The sequence below is a fragment of the Phoca vitulina genome, unplaced genomic scaffold (genome assembly GCF_004348235.1).
Source record: "Phoca vitulina isolate PV1807 unplaced genomic scaffold, GSC_HSeal_1.0 scaffold7, whole genome shotgun sequence".
NCBI classification, from domain to species: Eukaryota; Metazoa; Chordata; class Mammalia; order Carnivora; family Phocidae; genus Phoca; species Phoca vitulina.
Genome location: NW_022589710.1, coordinates 69589736 through 69610235, shown reverse-complemented (window position 1 = coordinate 69610235; position 20500 = coordinate 69589736). Strand labels below are relative to the sequence as shown.

At 55.5% G+C, this 20500-nt stretch overlaps 1 protein-coding gene and 1 pseudogene across 1 annotated transcript; one reads left to right on the top strand and one right to left on the bottom strand.

The window, feature by feature from the left end:
• Positions 1-3281: 3281 nt before the first annotated feature.
• On the bottom strand, positions 3282-5475 carry LOC116632786 (annotated as a pseudogene).
• CKB (creatine kinase B) lies at positions 5057-8434 on the top strand. Its single transcript, XM_032405990.1, has 8 exons — positions 5057-5159; positions 5455-5666; positions 5868-6022; positions 6096-6228; positions 6537-6708; positions 7434-7557; positions 7770-7959; positions 8044-8434. The coding sequence occupies exons 2-8, from the start codon at positions 5474-5476 to the stop codon at positions 8220-8222; spliced, it is 1146 nt and encodes a 381-aa protein (XP_032261881.1). The 5' UTR covers positions 5057-5159; positions 5455-5473; the 3' UTR covers positions 8223-8434.
• The last annotated feature ends 12066 nt before the right edge of the window (positions 8435-20500 follow it).

The following is a 20500-nucleotide window of genomic DNA, read 5'->3' as shown; positions in this document are numbered from 1 at the left end:
CCCTCAGTCTGCGTCCTCAAAGCACCAGCTTCCCCCAAGCTCCAGCTGATTATCCAGGTTAGGTGGGCACCTTGCCTCGGGCAGAGTTTGTATATTGGGGCTCTTTTAAAAAGAACTGATTCTATATAAGCCCAGCTAAGTGTCATTGTATTAAACTCTCTCCACAATCCTATGGAGCAGGGGTAGGGGTGGGGGGGTCACTTTACAGATGGGAAAACTCAGATTCAGAGAGGTTAGGTAGTTGCCTAAGGTCGCATAGCCAATGGGGCCAAAGTGGGACTGGGATTTAAAGCCAGTAAATCTGACTTCAGAGAACCAATGGTAGATTTGAATAAAGGTGAGAACAGGCAGGAAAAAGACCCTGGAGAAAAGGGTCAGAGTCACCCTGGGGGAAAGGGAGAAGCTGAAGATGCCCACTGGGGGAGTCTGCACCTGACAGGGATCAGGTGACCCGAGGTCCTCCCCTCTCTGACTAGTCCAGCCTCCTGCCTCATAGTGCTCTGTGACCCCAAAGCAGCTCCCACCCCTCTCCTGACCCCAACCAACTTCCCCTGTGGTTCTTCAGAACCCAGGGACAGGGCACCAGGAGGAAGAATTGCCCACCCTGACTGCCTTCTTTTTAAAAAGATTTTATTTTTTTTTTAAGATTTTATTTATTTATTTGAGAGAGAGAGAATGAGAGAGAGCACATGAGAGGGGGGAGGGTCAGAGGGAGAAGCAGACTCCCTGCCGAGCAGGGAGCCCAATGCAGGACTCGATCCAGGGACTCCAGGATCATGACCTGAGCCGAAGGCAGTCACCCAACCAACTGAGCCACCCAGGTGCCCAAAAAGATTTTATTTTTAAATAATCTCTACACACAACGTGCAGCTCAAACTCATAACCCCAAGATCAAGAGTTGCATGCTCTATCCACTGAGCCAACCAGGCACCCCATACCCTGACTGCCTTCTGAGGACAGACTCTGGGAATGACCTCTGGTCCCCTGCTTGGCCATCCCACCTGGCCTACCTCTGCAAGCCCAAAGCTGCAGCCCCACTGGGCAGGCTCAGTTCGATGGATGAAAAGCTGGGGACTCCATTGAAGCTCCCCTCCCCCTCCAGGGCCAGCTGGTTAATGTGCAACCAGGTGTGCTTTCTGAGGAACCTGGACCATAAACTGGTTGGGTGATGTCACCCAGCTTCTTGCCCAGACGCTGCCAAACCGGCTCATTGGGCCCTGGGGGAAATGGAGGGTCCACAGGCAAGGGCCAGGTCACTGGGGCAATGTTATTCTAACTGTGGTGGAGGCTGGCACCATCCAGGCCTCCCCACCCCTTGCTCCTCTGCTCTGGGATCACCCAGGCTCCCAAGCAGTCCCTGCCTGGTAGGGGGCCGCCCGGACATTTGGGTCTAAAGGCCTTGAAGATCTCCTCCCCTTCCCCCATCACAATGCTGTTGATCATCCATGCTGTCAATCTAGTCCAGCCTAGGCTTGGCCTGCCCCAGGGGTCCCCAAGATGGGCTCCAGGTTAAGTTCACCTGTGGCCAAGCACTCCCGGACCATTGAGGGTTTGCTGGACCTCTGACCTGTCTCTTCTGTCACCCACCTTCTGATCGTCCTTTGCTTCTCTGCAAAATGGATAAAACACCCATGTCAGAATGCTGAGGATTGCTGGAGCCTCCGGCAGGAGTGTCACCCAGGCCTGACCTTTAGCAAGGACCTCCCCTCTCCAGTGTGGGCTATGCTTGAGGAAGGAGAGGGGAGCAGGACCTACCCTCCTTCCACCCAGCAGGTCAGGCCCTTAGTGGCCTGAGGGTGGAGGGGGGTTCTTCTGAGAAGCTGCAGAGGCTGAAGACAAAGGGGAAGCCCTGAGTGCTCCCCTCCCCATGTCTGAAAGCCAAGTTGGCCTCCAGATTTCCAGAAACAGAAACTTGAGCCCATCAGGCTTTTGGAGGTGGGGAGGTGAAGAGGGCAACTGTGGATTATTTCTAAAATTGGAGGAAGGGGCTGCAGGGAGCACAGTGTGCAGAAATTCCAGGCTTAAGGGACACCTGCTATCTGGGCAGCCCAGGGCCATTTGCCTTTTTGCTTTGGTTTGTTTTATGTGCCTAAGAAAATGCCAACTGAGAACAGGTCAAAGCATGCTCAGGTGAGCGAGAGAAGAGGCAGGAGTCTCATGTGTGGTAAGCACAGGGACTGCCTATCGAGACTCCGCACCCTTTGATGTGCATGAAGGCAGAGGTGAAGGGACTTGCTCCTCCTTTGGGTCTTTGCTCCAGTGCCCATTCCCCAGAGGCACCAAAGACACTGGAATTCCTCGCGCTGCCTCTGCCCTGCCCCCACCCCAGCGGCACCCATCCTCTCCCAGATCCTGACAGTATTTCCTTCTGGTTCCCGTGGCTGCTTGCTCACGGCGAGCCTTCCAGCAGCAGCGTGATGTTCACCTTGCTGTCTGCCGTGCTCACTGTGCATTCCTGGAGGGATTCTGTGAAACATACACAGAGCTAAGGGCTTCTCCTTTCTTGCTTTATTCACAGAACAATGTATGGTGGACATTGACACACAAGCTCCAATTCACTTCTTTTTTCTTCTCTTTTCATTTTTTTCTTTTTTAAGATTTTATTTACTGGGGCGCCTGAGTGGCTCAGTTGGTTAAGTGTCTGCCTTCAGCTCAGGTTATGATCTCAGAGTCCTGGGATCGAGCCCCGCATTAGGCTTCCTGCTCAGTGGGGAGTCTGCTTCTCTCTCTCTCCCTCTGCCCCCCTCTCCACCACTCATTCTCTCTCTTTCTCTCTTAAATAAATAAATTTAAAAAAATAAAGATTTAATTAATTTATTTGGAGAGACAGCGTGAGTGGGGGGAAGGGCAGAGGGAGAGAGAATCTCAAGCAGACTCCATGCTGTGTGCACGGAGCCTGTCTCGTCTTGGTGCTTGATCTCAAGACCCTCAGATCATGACCTGAGCTGAAATCAAGAGTCAGAGGCTTAACCGACTGAGCCACCCAGGCGCCCCTTTCTCTTCATCTGACTGCATGAAGGAATTAACACTACTCCAAGCTAAAAGCAGACCTCCATGGTTACATTAGGTAAGCCGTGAGGTTTTTAAACTTATGACAGGGAACAGAAGGGAAATTCTACTCATTGCAAGGAAATCCTCACTTAAGCTTCAGTGAATCAAAAGCACTTAAAACCCATGAAACTGGGGCGCCTGGCTGGCTCCGTCAGTGGAGCATGCGACTCTTGATCTCAGCGTTGTGAGTTTGAGTCCCACATTTCAGGCTGAGATTACTTAAAAAACGATTAACAACAACAACAACAACAACCATACAAATTCAGCTAGTTCTCCTTAGTCAGTCCAGTCTCTATGAGGAACTGGTGTATGTTCTTGCACTGGTCACCCTGCAGCTGAATTACTTCTCCATATTCTGGATGCTCATTACATCACTATTGTAGGCAAGTTTCCTCTTAAACACCTTCATTAGTTTCTTTTTATTGTAATCATCAGTGACTTGGAAGTAGTAAGGGTTTTCCTGCCATTTCTCTGTTGAATTCTCATATGGATATGATCCTCAGTGCCAGCAGGAAGCAGATCATCACTCTTATTTGCATTAGCAAGGGGTTCAGAAGCGTGGAGGTTCTGGACAGCAGACAAAGGATAGGATCCCCTTTCCTTGGTGGAAATGGCCTGCGGAAGGCCTCGTGGGAGAAGGCAGGTGGATCTTCAAGACGTGAGGCGGGTAAGGGGGAGGCTGCTGAGTCCTTGCTGGTGGCTCAGTGACTAGGGGTCTAACTCATTTTTTAAAACAGCTGTGTAATACTTCACGCTGGGGACTTGCCTCCCTACCCCTGGCCAATCCCCAAGTGATGGGCATCGAGTTCTATCCAGGTTCATTTGTATGTTTTTCCCACCACACATCTCTATCTGCAAAGAGAAATGAGACTGTCCTTTGTACAGGCTGGATTCCTAGAAGGTGGATTGCTGGGTCATGGAGTACAAGCATTTTTAATTTTAATAGATACTGCCAAATTACTTTCCAAAAAGGATGTAGCAGTTCACAGTTTCAGGCAGTGTGTGAATGCCTGTCTCTCCACATTCCAACCCGTAGCCAACACTGGCTGGTGTCAATCTTTCACATTTTTGCCATCTGGGTGTACTGGGGGCAGTGGAAGGAAAGTATAGTCCTTGTTGTTTTAATTTGGATGATTCTGATTTTTAGTGAGGTGGGGTTTTTTTTGTTTTGTTTTGTTTTTAAATCTCACACATGCTTATTGTTTGTTAGTGTTTCTTCCCATCTTTACTGAAAGTCTCTGGGGACTGCCTTTGGGGGTGGGGTGGTGAGATGAACCTGTCCCGGGTGGAAAGGGTATAAGGCTGGGGTCTGGAGACTCTGAGACTGTGCACTCCCCAGCGGTCTCCCAGGGCCACATTGTTCTCTCATCTACCAGGAAGGTCTGGGCCCTGGGGTCTCTGGCTCGGGTCCCCCAGAGTCGGGGGACTTGCCCAAGGTCAAAGCACCGCGGGTGCCGCCCCGCTGGACCGTAGCCAGACTGCGCCTCCCGCGCGCCTTCGCTCTGCACCAAGATCGCCCGGGAGATGCCTGCGGGCACCTTGAGGAAGGTCAGCGGCTCCTGGCCAGCTCGGACCAGGCAGGGGTGGGGTTGGGGAGGGGTTAGTTAGTACCTGCTGCGGGAGCCCGGGACGTTCACGCCTGGACCCTCGTCGCGACCGCCGCGGGGACCGGCGGGACCAGGGAAGGCCAGAGCCCGACTGCAGATGAGCCTGAGAGTCTTCAAGTGCCCAGCGGCTCTCCTGCCTCAGTTTCCCGCCCAGAAGCAGCGTGGGAGGGAACTTCGAGGACGTCCAAGGGCCTGAGGGTTCGGCTGCGGGGTCCTGGGCAGGCGCCGGGCGGGGTAGGCAGGCTGCGCGGGGTCCCGGCGAGGGGACAGCAGAGGTGGGCGGCCTTGGGGGGGGGTTGTCAGGGGCTGCGGGTGGCGGACAAAGCGGCGGCACCACCCCGCAGCGCGGGCCAATGGAATGAATGGGCTATAAATACTGGCCAATGGGCGGCCCGCGTCGCGCCCCTTAAGAGCCGCGGGAGCGCGGAGCCGCCGCTGTTCGCCTGCGCCGCGCCCGTAGCTGCCGACGGACCGAGTGCCCCTGCCCCGCCCGGCCACCCGGTGAGTGGGCCGGAGGGCCGGCAGCGGCCGCCTCGGCGCTGGGGCGGGGGCGCTGCGCACGAAGGGGCTTGTGGGCCGCGGAGTCACGCACGCCGGGGTCCGCCGCCTGGAGCGCGCGCCGGCTGGGCCTGGGGTCCTGGGCGGTGCGGGAGCGCCCCGCGCGCGCTGCGGACCCCGCTGACCTTGGCCGCGTCCCAGGGTGACCAGGAGCCGGGGCAGCGAGGCCCTGGGTGGCGTGCACGTCCCTGGGGGCCCGGTAAGCCGGGTCCTCCCTGACCCCCGAATCTCCCCGCAGCCTGCCGCCCGCCGCCGCCATGCCCTTCTCCAACAGCCACAACACGTTGAAGCTGCGCTTCCCGGCCGAGGACGAGTTCCCCGACCTCAGCGGCCACAACAACCACATGGCCAAGGTGCTGACCCCCGAGCTGTACGCGGAGCTGCGCGCCAAGAGCACGCCAAGCGGCTTCACGCTGGACGACGTCATCCAGACCGGCGTGGACAACCCGGGTACGCGCACCCTGGTCCTGGGGTCTGGGTGCGGGTTCCTGATCCGCAAGACATCCCCTGGGGCTAGGGTCCAGCGCCTCCCCCAGAACCCCGCTCAGGCCAGGGTTCCGGCGTCCCCCTTCCCGGGCGGAGCCGCAGACTCCTGAGGGGCTCGCTTAGGCCTGCCAGTGACGTCACTGCCCCCATTCCGCGTCCCCCCAGGCCACCCCTACATCATGACCGTGGGCTGCGTGGCAGGCGACGAGGAGTCGTATGACGTGTTCAAGGAGCTCTTTGACCCCATCATCGAGGACCGGCACGGCGGCTACAAGCCCAGCGACGAGCACAAGACCGACCTCAACCCAGACAGCTTGCAGGTGCGGGGCGGCCCCGGGTGGCGGGGCGGGCTGGGGAGGGGTCTCTCGGCGCTCACCCCCGCTCCGCCCCCAGGGCGGCGACGATCTGGATCCCAACTACGTGCTGAGCTCGCGGGTGCGCACGGGTCGCAGCATCCGCGGCTTTTGCCTCCCCCCGCACTGCAGCCGTGGGGAGCGCCGCGCCATCGAGAAGCTCGCGGTGGAAGGTAGGGGTCGGGCCGGCGGGTTGCCCCTCCCTCGCCCATCCTCCCGTCCCCGTCCGGCTTGTTGTTTATCCGTCACCCCCGTCACCCGAGCCGCCGCTGCCATGCTCTTATCTGCGCGCCGTGTCCGGTTTCCCGGGGAGGGGACGGACGGAGGCCCAGCCCCGTGCCTACGGCGGCCTGGGGCCCAGCGAGGGCCGGCCCGGCTGGGGTCGCTGCCCCGGACCGCCGCCTGGACCGCGCTCCGACAAAGCTGGGCGGGCGTGGGGGCAGGGGCTCCTGTGCATCCCCCTGAGCGTGCCCCTCTGCAGCTCTGTCGAGCCTGGACGGCGACCTGGCCGGCCGCTACTACGCTCTCAAGAGCATGACGGAGGCCGAGCAGCAGCAGCTCATCGACGACCACTTCCTCTTCGATAAGCCCGTGTCGCCCTTGCTGCTGGCCTCGGGCATGGCCCGTGACTGGCCGGACGCCCGCGGCATCTGGTGCGTGCCCCCCTCCCCTCCCCTCCCTTCCCGCGGGTCCCCCTTCCCCCTCCCTTTGGCCCTCCCCCACGCCTTCGCCGCCGCCGAGGAAGAGGGAGGGGCCGCGTTCCGCGGATAGGTTTGGTTCCTCCAGGGCCTCCTCGCAGGTGACCTTGACCGTGCAGGTACGTGAAAGGGACTCAGCGGGTGGAGGCCCAGGCCTCCTGGGATCTTAGAAGTGGGCAACGGGTGTCGCTGGCTTCCCTCCTCCACCCTCCTCTTGGGAGCTGGAGCTGCTTGTTTTCTGTCTTTCTCGTCCCCTTCCCTGCGGAGACTCTGTCAGGTGCTGGGTGACGCAGACACTTCGGAGTGGGGGTTGGGGGTGCCTCCTGCGTCCACTGTCTGCGTAGGGCGGCTTCAGCGCCCAGATACAGCGCTTCCCCCTGCCCCTTACCTCCTAGGTGGGGCCCTCGCCCCCTCCCCCACACCTCAGCCACACAGCACGTGACTGGCAGGATGGGGCACAGCTCGGGTCTTTTTGTACCCTGAGGTGTCCTGGCCTCCCTGCCTACCCCGAGTGTGGACGGGCTGGGGTCCTGGCCGCAGCTCAAGCTTCTGGGTACAGCTGGATTGAGCACCTCAGGGACCTGGAAAGTTCCTGGGGTTTGGGACCCCCCTAGAGCTTTTTTCTGATGTGTCCTGAGACCAAAGTTCGAGGAGGAGGCTTGACTGTGCCCCTCCCCCAGGCACAATGACAATAAGACCTTCCTGGTGTGGATCAACGAGGAAGACCACCTGCGGGTCATCTCCATGCAGAAAGGGGGCAACATGAAGGAGGTGTTCACTCGCTTCTGCAATGGCCTCACCCAGGTCAGGCCTGACCACCTCCAAGCTGGGCTGGCACAAGTGGGATTTGGTGCTGGGGGCGGGGGGAGGTGCAAGGCCAAGCTCCAGAGCTCAGGCAGGGATGTGGGTGTCCCCATTAGTCCCCCTGGGTCCAAGGGTCCCAGCCAGTCCCTTGGGGTGGGGTGGGGGGGAGGCTCTCAGCCAGGCCTCACTTCTCCCACCTTTTCTACCTGCAGATTGAAACACTCTTCAAGTCTAAGAATTACGAATTCATGTGGAACCCTCACCTGGGTTACATCCTCACCTGCCCGTCCAATCTGGGCACAGGCCTGCGGGCTGGTGTGCACATCAAGCTGCCCCACCTGGGCAAGCACGAGAAGTTCCCGGAGGTGCTCAAGCGGCTGCGGCTTCAGAAACGAGGCACAGGTGAGTGGGGCAGGGGTTGTAGGCAGTCTTCTCTCTCTGGGGCAGCCCCCCACCCCAGTCCCGCTGACCTGGTTGTCTCCCCAGGTGGTGTGGACACAGCTGCTGTGGGTGGCGTCTTCGATGTCTCCAACGCAGACCGCCTGGGCTTCTCGGAGGTGGAGCTGGTACAGATGGTGGTGGACGGCGTGAAGCTGCTCATTGAGATGGAGCAGCGGCTGGAGCAAGGCCAGGCCATCGATGACCTGGTGCCTGCCCAGAAGTGAGGCCCCAGCCTGCACCTGCCACCACCACCAGCCCCGCCGCTTCCTAACTTATTGCCCGGGCAGTGCCCGCCATGCACCCCTGATGTTCGCCACTTGGCGGCTGAGCCCTTAGCCTCGCTGTAGAGACTTCTGTCACCCTTGGTAGAGTTTATTTTTGTGATGGCTAAGATGTTGCTGATGCTGAAATAAACTAGGGTTTCGGCCTGCCACGAGTCTCCCGAGTAGTGTGTCCCCTTCCCTTGGCAGCTCTGGTGCCCAGAAGCCAGGCTATGGAGGCCTCAATCCTAGGTCAACCCTTTCTGTAAGAAGGGACAGTAGTCAGGAGGCAGTCACCCTGCTGTGCCCATCCAGTCCCATTCCATGAACTCCTCCCTTGCCATCCTGTCTACTTGGCTTCCTTGCAGGCCTGGGATGGGCCGGTGGGGAGGGACAGGGAGGAGCTCTAGGGTGGCAGAGCTCCACCCTGAGCATCTAGGGACATTTGGGCCTGGGGGGTGGAGCCTGGCACTCTGCTCAGCCCCATCCTGCAGTGTGGGGGAGGTGTGGATGCCGGGTTGGGGGAGGGGGTTGGAGGGTGGGCAGGAGCCCAAAAAGAAAATGCTCCTCATCCTGCCCGCCCCAGTCCAGTTTCTCCTCTGGTCAGGGTCTCTGCCACCCTCCTGCCCCTTCCAGCACCTACAGTCTCCTAAATCTCTCCCGTCAGCTTCCCTTCCTCCTAGCCTCAGGCAGACCAACTGGGCCTAGCCCTTCAGTTCCTCCCAGAAAGCCCTGGGGCCCCTGTGGGGCCCCTGTGGAGCCATGGTGGGTCCCCACCACAGGGGCCCTGGGCAGGAGTGGGGGTAGGGGCTGCTCAGGGTGGGGGCTCCTTGGTCTCTGTTTCCCAGGCACTCCACAGCTGTCACTGTCCCCGACTGATCTCACTGTGGGGGGATGGGCCAGGGCTTGGGGAGTAGAGGTGGACCGGGTGAGCCAGCCCCTAGCAGGGCTTGTCCTCCCGCTCCGCAGTTCCGTGGACAGTCTCTGCTGCCACCTGCTGGCCAGGGCCAGCTCAGTCCTCCCACTCCCCCCCCCCCCGCCCCCAGTCTGGGGCACCTCAACTACACGTCCTTTGGGCCAGGGGGCCCTAACCACCCCCAAGGTTACCCCGCAACTGGGAAGAGAAGCCGGGCGTGGCTTCTGTGCACACGGCACCCTGGGCTGGGGGCAGTCTTCCTCACTAAAGCCTGGGCTTTCATGTCCCACGCCCTGGGGCCCAGGACCAGCTGGGGTGCACAGCAGTGGAGTAGAAGCGACAGGAGATGCGTCTTGTCATCTGCCTTAGCGGCCAGGCTCCACCTGAGGGGCCAGCCCAGGGGAAGGGGCACAGGGCCCCTGGTGCACAAGGTCGGCAGGGATAGGGTCTCTGAACCCATCCTTTGGGTCTGGGGCTGGCACTTGGCCCCCTCCTTGGCTGACTGGCCTGGGGCACACATCAGGTAGGGCTCACCTTTTCTTAGCCTCAGTGTCCTCCTCTGGTCAGTGGGGACTGGGCCAGGAAAGAGAGTACACTGTAGACTGTGGAGTCTGGTAATCTGGGAGGAAGGGCTGTGAGCAGCACAGGAAGTACGTCCCTCTGCAAAGGCCTCATGCTGTCTGCCCCACCCTGGGGGGCCCATGCCCACACTCCTTCCAGGCGAAGGCCCTCCTGTTTGCACAGGCTCTGTCCCCAGCACTCGGGCTGAGCCGGGGGACACAGGCTCAGGGATGAGCAGCTGTTCCCACACCACCCTGAGGTACAATGTTTCTACTTGTCTGGACCGTTAGAATGGGGCACACTTCCTTAACTACCAGTGGTTACACAGAATAAGGAGCCGAAACCTCCAGTCACCCTGTGCAGGCCTCTCAACCTGACACCCAGGAAGGCCCAGGTGGGCAGGGCCTGGCTGAGCACTTCTCCCAGGCCGTGAAACCTGACCGGCCCCGGAGCCCAAAAGGCCCCAGCCCCACCCTCCTGGCCTGTGCTGCCACATCCAGCACCTGGGCCCTCTCAGGAAGCTGGGCAGACAGGCGTGCTCGCCATGGGCCCAGAACTACACCTACTTTTATGGGCCACTTGTTTTTCTACCTATAATCTTCTCTTTGCTCGCTTTTATTCTCATTTATTTTATCTAGCTCTATTGAAATTCACTTTTCCAGCCGGTCAATTCTTTCTAGGACAAGGTGGGGCTTACGGTGCTCTCCCCTCACTGGGGGTACTTCTCCTTGCCAGTCCATAGACCCTCTCTGACCAGAGTCCCTACAACCTCCCCCTTTCCTCTGGACTCCTGAGACCCTTAAACAGGGTGAGTTTAATTTTTCCTTGAAATCACAGTCAAACATGGGAAGTCTAAGAAACACCCTATCACACCACAATATGGAGGGAACACGCTTTTCTTCATTCCCCGTCTTGGATGGACTCCACCAGTCAGCAGCACTAAGAGCATCTACTCCTGCACCCCGGCCAGGGCCCCACTAGGACACGCCCCTATGGCAGGGCTTCTCAGCTGTACCCACTCACACCGGGCAGGTGACTCTTGGGTGGTGGGGGCTTCCCTGGGGACTGCATCCCAGCCTCCAACCTCTAGATGCCAGCCCTGTTACCCACCCCACCTTGTGACAATGGAAAATATCTGCAGACATGGCCAATTGTCCTCTGAGGGCCAAAATCTCCTCTTGCCTCCTTGAATAGGAATTAATTTTTTAAAAGTAAACTCTGCACCCAATGTGGGGCTCAAACTCACGACCGCAAGATCAAGAGTCACACGCTCTACCAACTGAGCCAGCCAGGCGCCCCCGCCCATGCTCCAACTGCCTCTTTGAGAACCACTGCCCTACAGAAATAATTAAGAGGTCAATTACTCAGACTGGGGAAGAGCTGGTCAAGACTGCCAACAATAAAGGGCTGGTTAAAACTCCAGGCCACCTCCCTCCATGAGGCACCATGTGGGCATCCCAACAGCGTGAAGAACTCGGCGAGACGGAGGCATGCTTAAAAAACCTGAAGTGTAAAAGCAGGTTATAAAACAGCTTGTACTCTGGATTCCAGAGCATGTATGGAAAAATCCTGAACAGTAGTTAACTGTGGGTGGTGGGGTAACAGGTGATTTCCTTCTTATACTTTTGTTTCCCAGATTTTCTACAGCGAACATGTATTACTTATATAAGTTGAAACAAATTCTTTTTTTAAGTGGTGTTTAAAAAGATGCTCTCATGTGTCACAGTTCGTGGGAGACCACTAAGGCAGGACTTCACTGCCACCGCCCCTCATTTGCTCTGCACAAACCGATCACCGCCCCTGGGGGTGGAAACAGAGACTCAGAGGTGCAGGAGGACTGGGGTCACCAGTTTGAGACCACCCGTTCCAAGTCCTGGGCTCTTTTTGCTGCTCTTTGACTTTTCAGAACGCCCTAGACCTCCAGTGTGCAGCTCCTGCTGCTCGGAACGCTGGCTGCAGAGGCGGCAGCTGCCTGGAAGGCGCCTCATTCTGCACTTCTATTTGGAGCTGCCTGGTGCCCACACCAAAGCCTCCTAAAGCACCCTGGGGCTGCATCCTGCACTTAACGCAGATTCTGAGTTCCCTTTTCCACAGGTAACAAAGGGGAGCAATGTTTGATTGGCAAGAGTCCATCTTTCCATGGAGCAGGGGCAGCGTGTCAGTTTGGAGAACTAGGAATTTTACATGTGAGTTGGACAACACAAATCTTGGTTCCTACGTGTGGCTACAAACTTTCTGCAGGGATCCATGCAGAGTCTGGACTCTTTGTCCCTTTCTCCCCAAACCTGTGTTTGTAGAACTCGTTCTGCTTTACTGAAGTCTTTCAGAGAAGCAAAGATGATGTTCTTGGTTTCAGAAATAGGACTTTCACACCCTTCTCAGAGTTGGGGGCTTGTCAAAATTTAAGGCTGAACTTAAATAATTAACTTCAAGACCCAGGAAAGCTAAAAGTACTCCTAGCTCCTCCCATTTCTGATGAATCTGTGTGGAGCCAGCTGCTTGTCTCCTAGCAGCCACGCTCCCCTTCTGCGTTCCTAACGAAACCCTGGTTTGGGCCTGGCATGCGGCTGTAGCCACAGGGATAAGCACGCTCCAGGAGCCGTCTTGGGCTGTGAGGCCGGCGCCAGCTAAGGCCAGCAAACGGGACACCTGCACACGTGCAGGGCACACCCCTGGAGCACACAGGTGTGCTGGCTGGCACCACTCCTGCTGCGGCGAGGGGGCTGGGGCCGGGGTGCCGCTCTGCCTCTCACGGACCCAACTGCAAGGCTCGCTGGTCTGGCAGGGCTTCCAGGTCAATCTGTCCAAGAATTTAGTTACTAAATCCAGTAGCTCCAGAAACATAGCTTGGCTTTGCCCCCCGCCCCATGCCAACGTGCACTCAGAATGGCAACATGGGAGACCGGAGGCACACAGGGGAGGCACCACCACCTGCAGGCCTGCCTTCATCTGCTGCTTTTGGTCTGTTTCCTGCTTTCCAACATTTGGTCCAGCCTACTGGAAGCCCAAGGTCCACCTACGCCCAAATTCCAGGGAAGACCTCCACACCTGCCCTAGCCCTCCTTTTGGGAAGGACCTCAGTCCTCACATGTCATTGTCCTTGGGCTTTATCCTTCCATCACTCCCCCATCATATACTGCTTCACCATGAATCTTCTCTCTCAGAACACTGACTACGGGGTCAGGCTTTGGGTCTTGCCCCACCCCACCCCACCCCACCCCAAGTAGGCTGCTCTCATTACTGGTAAAAGTGGCTTGTGTTAACACATTCCCCGGGGTTATTCCAGAAATATACGACTTAACAACAAAAGACAACATCTATTAAATTTTCACTGAAGTGAAAAGTCTAGTTTCGTCAATACTTTTGACCCATCAACTGCCCAACACATTCAGAAGCACTTCAAATGCATTACACTTTCAAGAAGAAATGATAAAGGTGGTACACATTTAACCACACTTGAAACCGCTGACTTTGTGCTTGACAGGATCCATCTGCACTGCTACAGCGAAAATCAGAGCTATAGTGCTTATCTTAGAGAGGAAATGCTCTGAGCAGAGGGAAGGCCAGAGGTCGTGCCTCCTCTTCCTCATTCTTCCCTGAGACCAGAAAGGAGGGCCAAGGTGCTTACTGCTTTCCTCTATTCTCCTAGCCTGAAGAACACAGGAGAACAGGACCTGGCTTTTCCGGCCCAGTTCCAGTGTTCTGGTCCCACTTATTAATGATGTGATACTAGGAAATGCAACCCGACAAAATGTGCCCTGCGCATTTAGTGATGTTGGGACAAAAAGACACATAGCAGCGCCTTTCTGGGTAGCAGAACCCCTACCCACTGCAGACAGGCTGGGCTGCTGTTTGATGAGCTGCAAGACAAGCCCAACAGGATTCTCCAGAGTTCAGAGAAGGTGGGGAGCGGACCCAGCGACCCGGGGCACTGGGGCTGAGAGAGTGGGAACTGCAAAGATTAGAGGCAGCAGGTGACAAATGAGCCGGGTGCTGCAGAGCGAGCAGCTGGCCAGAGGACACGGGCAGAGAAGGGACCAGCCTGAGCAGCGCCCTGGGATGCACACAGCAGCTCCTGGTGTCACATCGGGAATGGCTCTCAGGGGCACCATCTACCAAAGGGTTTTGGGTGCCATATTAATGAACATGACGGCATATGCTCCTATTTCCCAGCTTATTTCCATGCAAAACATGTCTGATTTGAGAATGTATTCACACCTACCCACGCCTGCTGGCAGCTCCCTTTTGAGAGCGAGGGAGAGGCAAGTCAGTGCAGAGCTCACTCCGGAAGAAGCTGGCATGCCGGGTGCCCCACACTGGCCGGGATGCTTCCTCTCCAGTCCCTGGGACCTGGCTTCCTTAGTGCAGCAGGGTCTATTTTTGTCTGGCAACAGAACTCTACCCAAAGCCTGCCATGTCACTTCCTGAGAAAGTACTGGACTGAAGTCCTCTTAAGAGAACAGAGGTGCATTGTCTGAGACATATTTTATTGGGATGGTGACAAGACAGAGCCTGTCCAGCAGGGCACTGGCCCTGTCACTGCCCCTACACATGCCGAGTCTGAAGTAGGATGAGCTTTCCATGCCTGCCTTTGTACACACCACCATGTCCCCTTCCACTGAGCGGACTGGGGGTGCTTCAGGCTGCCCCTGTAACCTCTACCCCCTCCCCACTCCGACTGGGCTTCTCTCGTGTAGCACTGGCCATACCAGATTTCCAGACCATGTCTGTGTGCCTCTCCCTGTGAGCGCGAGCTTTTAGTGGACTTAGGTTTTACCACAGTTCTTTTTGGATCCCCAGAGCTCAGCACAGGGCCCTCCAGAGTAGCTGTCCCACTCTAACCCCCCAAAAATGCATGTCGATGAACAAACCACCACGGAAAAATCTTCACTTCTTGTCCTGAAACACCTGAAAAGGACTGGGGCAGTTTAACTTAGGGAAGCAAAACTCAGGAAGAAAACACAATTTTTATCTTCAAATACTTGAGCCCCTCCCTGATTAGTGAAAGCTCCCAGGAGTAGGAGGCCACCAGGGCTGGGCAAGAAACTGCCCGGGCATCAGGAAAATCCAGGACCAGACAGGACTCTCCGCCAGCCCCCCGGGGTGTGCGCGTGTAAGTGTGCACACCCTGGCACTGAAGGGGCCCAGCAGAAGCTGGACAAGTTCCTGATGAGCAACCGCACATTCCCCTCCTGCTTGAGGGATGCGTTCTAGAGTTCTGGCTTAAAATAACACATAGAGGTGGGTTCAGCGGGTGGGAGGTAGAGAGCAGGAAACTGCAAAAGGCATGGGCTGGGGGAAGGGCTGCAGGATGATCAGCTGTCCCTGCTCTCAGTGACGCCCCCCAGGAAGGCACCTATTTTTCAACCTACTTGGTGAGAAGATATCTCACCACGGCCACAGACCACTGCAATGAATATCTAGGGAGCTGGAAAAAGACGTGAGAACCTCTGAATTTGTAACCAATCAGCCTCACCACAGAAACAGCAAGATAAATCAACAAAGCAATTAAACCAAAGCCAACAGCAGCCGAAGTGCCTCCCGCAGCCCCAGCCTCCCCAGCCTTCCTGGAGAGACCTGGGTCATCTCAGCAAGCTGAGCTCTAGTCTCGCCCCAAGGTGACCCCCAAGGAGCAGCCTCCCTATCTCAGGCAGGAGGCACGCAAGCTTTGCAAGCCTGGACTCCTGCTCAGCAGGCCTCACCTCCGGCTTGGTGCCTGTGACCAAGCACCAGGAGCTGAGGGCTACTGTTAATACCCCAAAGACTCTCTGACCTCCAGCTCACACACCGCTGCCAAGCCTCATGTGGCTGTTCTCTTAATGCACTGAAACCTAAGCACCACACTGCGCGACTCTGTGGTGTGGGATATGGATTAAGGCTCTAAGCCAAGAGCTTTAACCCCCAATTTCACATCGGATGGCAAATGTCATATGATTCAGGACCTAATCCTGGACGCCCACAGCACCCGCCCGAGGACCTGCACAGTCTTGCGCCTGACTCGAATGAATGACACAATATGGGCATCAGCTATTGGGACAGCTCAGTGAAGAGAAAAGCACATTCCCAGCCCACCTCTGAGCCTTGTCTGTAAAACAGAAAGGGCTCAGCTCAGATGGCTGCTGGAGACCGAAGAGGATGGACCACAAATCAAAACACAGCTTCCTATGGTGGCGCCTGCCTCATCCTTGGGCTATAGGGGAACCCCGGTAAGAGTTCTGACTGAAGCCACTGAAACTGCCTTGTGCTTTTCAAGTATTTCTTGCCCATACTACTACTACTACTACGACTACTACTATTAGTACTTACTACTACTACTTCTCCTCCTTCATCATCATCACCACCACCATCTTCATTATTTTAAATGAATACTTATTTTGTACTAAGTACCTGGGAAAAAAAAAAAAACACCCTTCCCCTTGGGGCTTGCATTCTAATAAGGGCAGGGAGGGTAGATACAGAAACAAAAAACATTTGTCCATGCTGCTGACTCTTAGCACGACACAAAGTGGGAGGGCACAGCTGGCCAAGCAGGCCGGGAGAGCCGATGTGGTGTGGTGTTATTTTACTTTATTATTTCTAAAAAGTGGGCACCATGCCCAACATGGTGCTTGAACTCATGACCCTGAGATCAAGAGTCACATGTTTTACTGATTCTGAGCCAGCCAGGCGCCCCTGAGCCAGTGGGACTTTAAATGTGATGACAGGGGCACTTGGGCGGCTCAGTCGGTTGAGCGTCTGACTCTTGATTTCAGCTTAGGTCACGATCTCAGGGTCTTTAGATCAAGCCCAGTGTCGGGCTCCGAGCTCGCACAGAGTCTGCTGGAGATTCTCTCTCTCCCCGCCTCTGCCCCTCCCCTCGCTCTTTCTAAAATATATCTTTAAAAGTGATGGCAACGGTAGGCCTGTTGGGGGAGAGGTGACCAGCAGTCTGAAGGGAGGATGGGGTGGGGTAAGGCGGGGGTGGGGGGCACCATCTGCCTCCCCTGACTATGCTCTTCCACCAGACTCATACTCTTCCCTGTCCCCTGGGGACATACGCCAAAACTTGGGGCCAGGAACACAACGGTACAGGCTGGTTTCCTAACACCAGGCTCAGAGACCAGAACTCTACATTTCAGAAATTGGGGGAATTTTCCTTTTTTTTTTTTAAAGTATTTATTTATTTTTATTTATCATTATTTTTTGTTTTTTGTTTTTGTTTTTTTTTAAAGATTTTATTTATTTATTTGACAGCGAGAGAGGGAACACAAGCAGGGGGAGTGGGAGAGGGAGAAGCAGGCTTTCCGCCGAGCGGAGAGCCCGACGCGGGGCTCGATCCCAGGACTCTGGGATCATGACCTGAGCCGAAGGCAGACACTTAACGACTGAGCCACCCAGGCGCCCTATTTATTATTATTTTTTAAGATTATTTACTTATTTGACAGAGAGAGAGATCACAAGCAGGGGGGAGGGCCAGAGGCAGAAGCAGACTCCCCCCTGAGCAGGGAGCCCAATGCAGGGCTCGATCCCAGGACCCTGAGATCATGACCTGAGTGGAAGGCAGATGCTTAACTGCCTGAGCCACCAGGCACCCCTGGGGGAATTTTCTTAACAAGCCTCTGCTGGGAGGGCAGAGAGCACAGTGTTCAAGGACTTCAGTGTCCTGGCTAAGCTGGGCAGGGAGGAAGGACACAGGGTTAGTTTGAATTCTTGTTTAAAAGGGCCTGTACCTGTGTGAGCTGTGTATTTACTAGCAGCTGCCAGGCTCCTCGCTCTGCATTTGCCACCTGGTGGACTCTACCAGTAACCCACAGTGAGATATCATTACTGCCACGCTTTATAGAAGCAACCTGAGGTATGAACCCAGAGCCTGGAAACCAGGCTGCCTTGATCAAGGGCACACACCTCAACTGCTAAGCCACGCTGCCTAATTCAGGTTTAAACATGGCTCTGACGTCTGAGTGAAGTGAATCCTAAGAGGCCCTGCCCTGGCGAAAGCCATCCGACGCCAGCCTTCCCGGCCACCCAGACCCTGCTGTGGTAACCAGCGGGCAGACCTCAGCACCTCCGCCACAGCCCGCCGCTCACCTCCTGGCAGAGCACTTTGCTCCTGGGAGTTCACTCAGGCTTCCCTGCTTTGTCCGCTCTGCTATCCTAGCAAGCTGGCTTCCTCCGTGAGTGTCACAGCCCCCACCCCCTTTCCATTCTTCACGTGCCCAAACCTCCCCATCTAGTCCCTCTGATGGCTTCTCCGTACCGTGTGACCGCCCTCCCCTGGGGGAGGAGCCAGGCCCAGATGCCCTGCGTGAGCTCTGACTTCTGAGGAGTACGGTGCTGGTTTGACACTGATCAGGCCCAGCTGCCCCGCTGGGATGTCACCACAATGGCGAGCACTCTCTCTGAGGAGCATCACCCCCCGCCTGGGTTCTGGTCTCTCAGAGTGGTAGACTGAAGACCCATTTACAGAGCTGTGAAACTCTGTCCTCCTTGTTGACTGGGAGGATGCCCAGCTTCTACTCTTGGGGACAGTCACACCTAGACTCACCTGTGCAGTGTTAGGATACCTGCAAGGCCCATCCTTCACTCACCATCGCTCCCTTCGAGAGCAACCATTCCCCCCAGTGTAAAGTGGGCTGCTGAGCTCTTTAAAAGGGTCTTATGGCAAATCAGCAAAAATAAACCAAAACCCCAATCCCCCCAAATAACAAAAACACCCCAAAGAAAGGCAAGTTTTGAGCAGGCAGACGCACCTCCCTGCACCCCTGCGTTCCCCGCTCCGTGGACCTGAGGTCACCGTGCGCCACTCAGAGCAGGAACTGCCGGGAAAGGGTATTCCAGGGACGGCTTCTGCAGCGACAGCAATGTGTTCATAAAGCACACACAGCGAGATCTTTAACTATCATCCTTCTCTAGGCTTTGAGAGAAACACACACTGTGAAAACGCTCACGGTTGTGCTTCTCCAAGGCAGTCACGTCCCGTCCCAGCTTTCTGCCTGGGTCTTCACTCTTAGACACGAAAGGACAGCCCAAGAGCCAGGCACGTCGTTAAGAAATGCTGTCTCGGGTCCTCCGATTTGCCTGGTCTGGACGAGAGTCAACATAACTGGAATACTAACTGTACTTTCAGGAGTAGACAACACTTTTGTTGTCAGGTAAATACGAACAGTAGCACCACCCCCACCACATACCTTACCTCACCTCTGAGGGACTCCAGAGGAGTGGATGAGGGAAAAATGTGGCCTTGTCATTGCGTCTGAAGTGATTTTCAAGTACTCTAGAACATTCCTTTCCAAAATTCACTGTATGCAGAATAAAAACACCATATTATAAAAACATACTATTTTAAGGACGGGCATGGGCCCCTCAGTAATCGATGTGATTTCATGTTTTAGCTGCAGTAAAGTAACACTATCTATGTTGCCACTGAAATCACACCAATGTCAATCAGTGTTAGAGGCTTTGAAATGAGACCGACCCAGACAACTTCCGTGAATCAGTACCCAACTCTCACTGGGTCAGTAGTGTGTTAAAGTGCCCACACACTTCTGACAAACCAACAACCGACAACAACATTCGCACAGAGTGGTCATCTCATCAGAGCACGTGGGGAATGAACTTCTCTCAAAGGAGCTTAACCTCCAGTATTCAGTGTGTCCTTTAGAACAAAACTATGGCCAGCTATTAGAACGTGTCCGAGGCGTGAAGGTCAGAGGAGCCCCGCTTCCCTTCTGCAAACTTCCACAGGGCAGCTGCTCGGAGGAACCTGTGCACACGGAGCTGTGAGAGAAGCGCCTGTGCAAAGGAACTGGGTCTAGAGAAGGAACTAAAATGCTTCGGATGAAAAAGGCCCCTCCCACCTCTACGCCTCCCAGGCCACACCCCTTTTCTGGGAGCTTCTGTCCCATATCCGCATAGGATCCACCCACTGGCCGAGGGGCTGAGGACTCCCGGGGTTCCTCCTGGGTCTCCACACGGTGTCTGAAGGCACCCCAACTCAGTGCATTCAAAACCGCTCTGCTGCTCGCCCTCCCCGCCAAAGCAAGCTGCCCCATTCCAATGGACAGCAAACCCGTCTTTTCTGCTGTTCAGGCCAAAACTTGTACAGCCTTGGGCTCGCTCATCCACAGCCAACACAAGAGCAAATGCAGTTGACTCTTATTTCAGGACATATCCAGAACTGACCACGGTCTCACTGGGCCAGCAGCACCTCCTGCCTGATCACTGCTGACAGCCTCTGAACAGCTTTCCTGGCTTCTTCTCCTTGCTCCCTGAGAGGACAAGCCACCGTCCCCATCCCCCGATTTAACACGGCACTGACCAAACCTCGGGTCCCTAGGAATGCCTGACACTGCTCTGCATTTTTTTCTCTTGGCACTGATCATTTTGTTCCTACGACTTTACTTTTTGCTTACCGACTGCCATCCTATTAGAACATAAGCTTCAAGAGATGCTATAGGGATCTTTGTTTTGTTCAGTGATGTGTCCCCAATACTCAAAACAGTGTTCTGCCCATAGTATTGAATATTTGACTGTCTGTCCAGACTTTCATACTTTGACCACCAACAAAAAACCCAGAAACCAAAATAGCACACCAATCAATGTGGCAATTTCCACATGAGACTGAAGTGTCACCCTAAGTGATGAATTCATTACTCCCTCTATATAACCATGTAGGTGGTAGAAAAAAAGCTGTAGGATTGATTCATGTTCTGAATCACAAAAACAACAAGAGAGGAAAATTACATACTTCATGGACAACAAACCCAGAACCGTCAAGACCTGGTAC

Coding starts and splice junctions, on each gene's coding strand:
- CKB (XM_032405990.1), top strand. CDS start 5,474: ATGCCCTTCTCCAACAGCCACAACACGTTGAAGCTGCGCTTCCCGGCC. Junction 7,558..7,769: donor TCTGCAATGGCCTCACCCAG/GTCAGGCCTGAC, acceptor TTCTACCTGCAG/ATTGAAACACTCTTCAAGTC. Junction 7,960..8,043: donor GCTTCAGAAACGAGGCACAG/GTGAGTGGGGCA, acceptor TTGTCTCCCCAG/GTGGTGTGGACACAGCTGCT.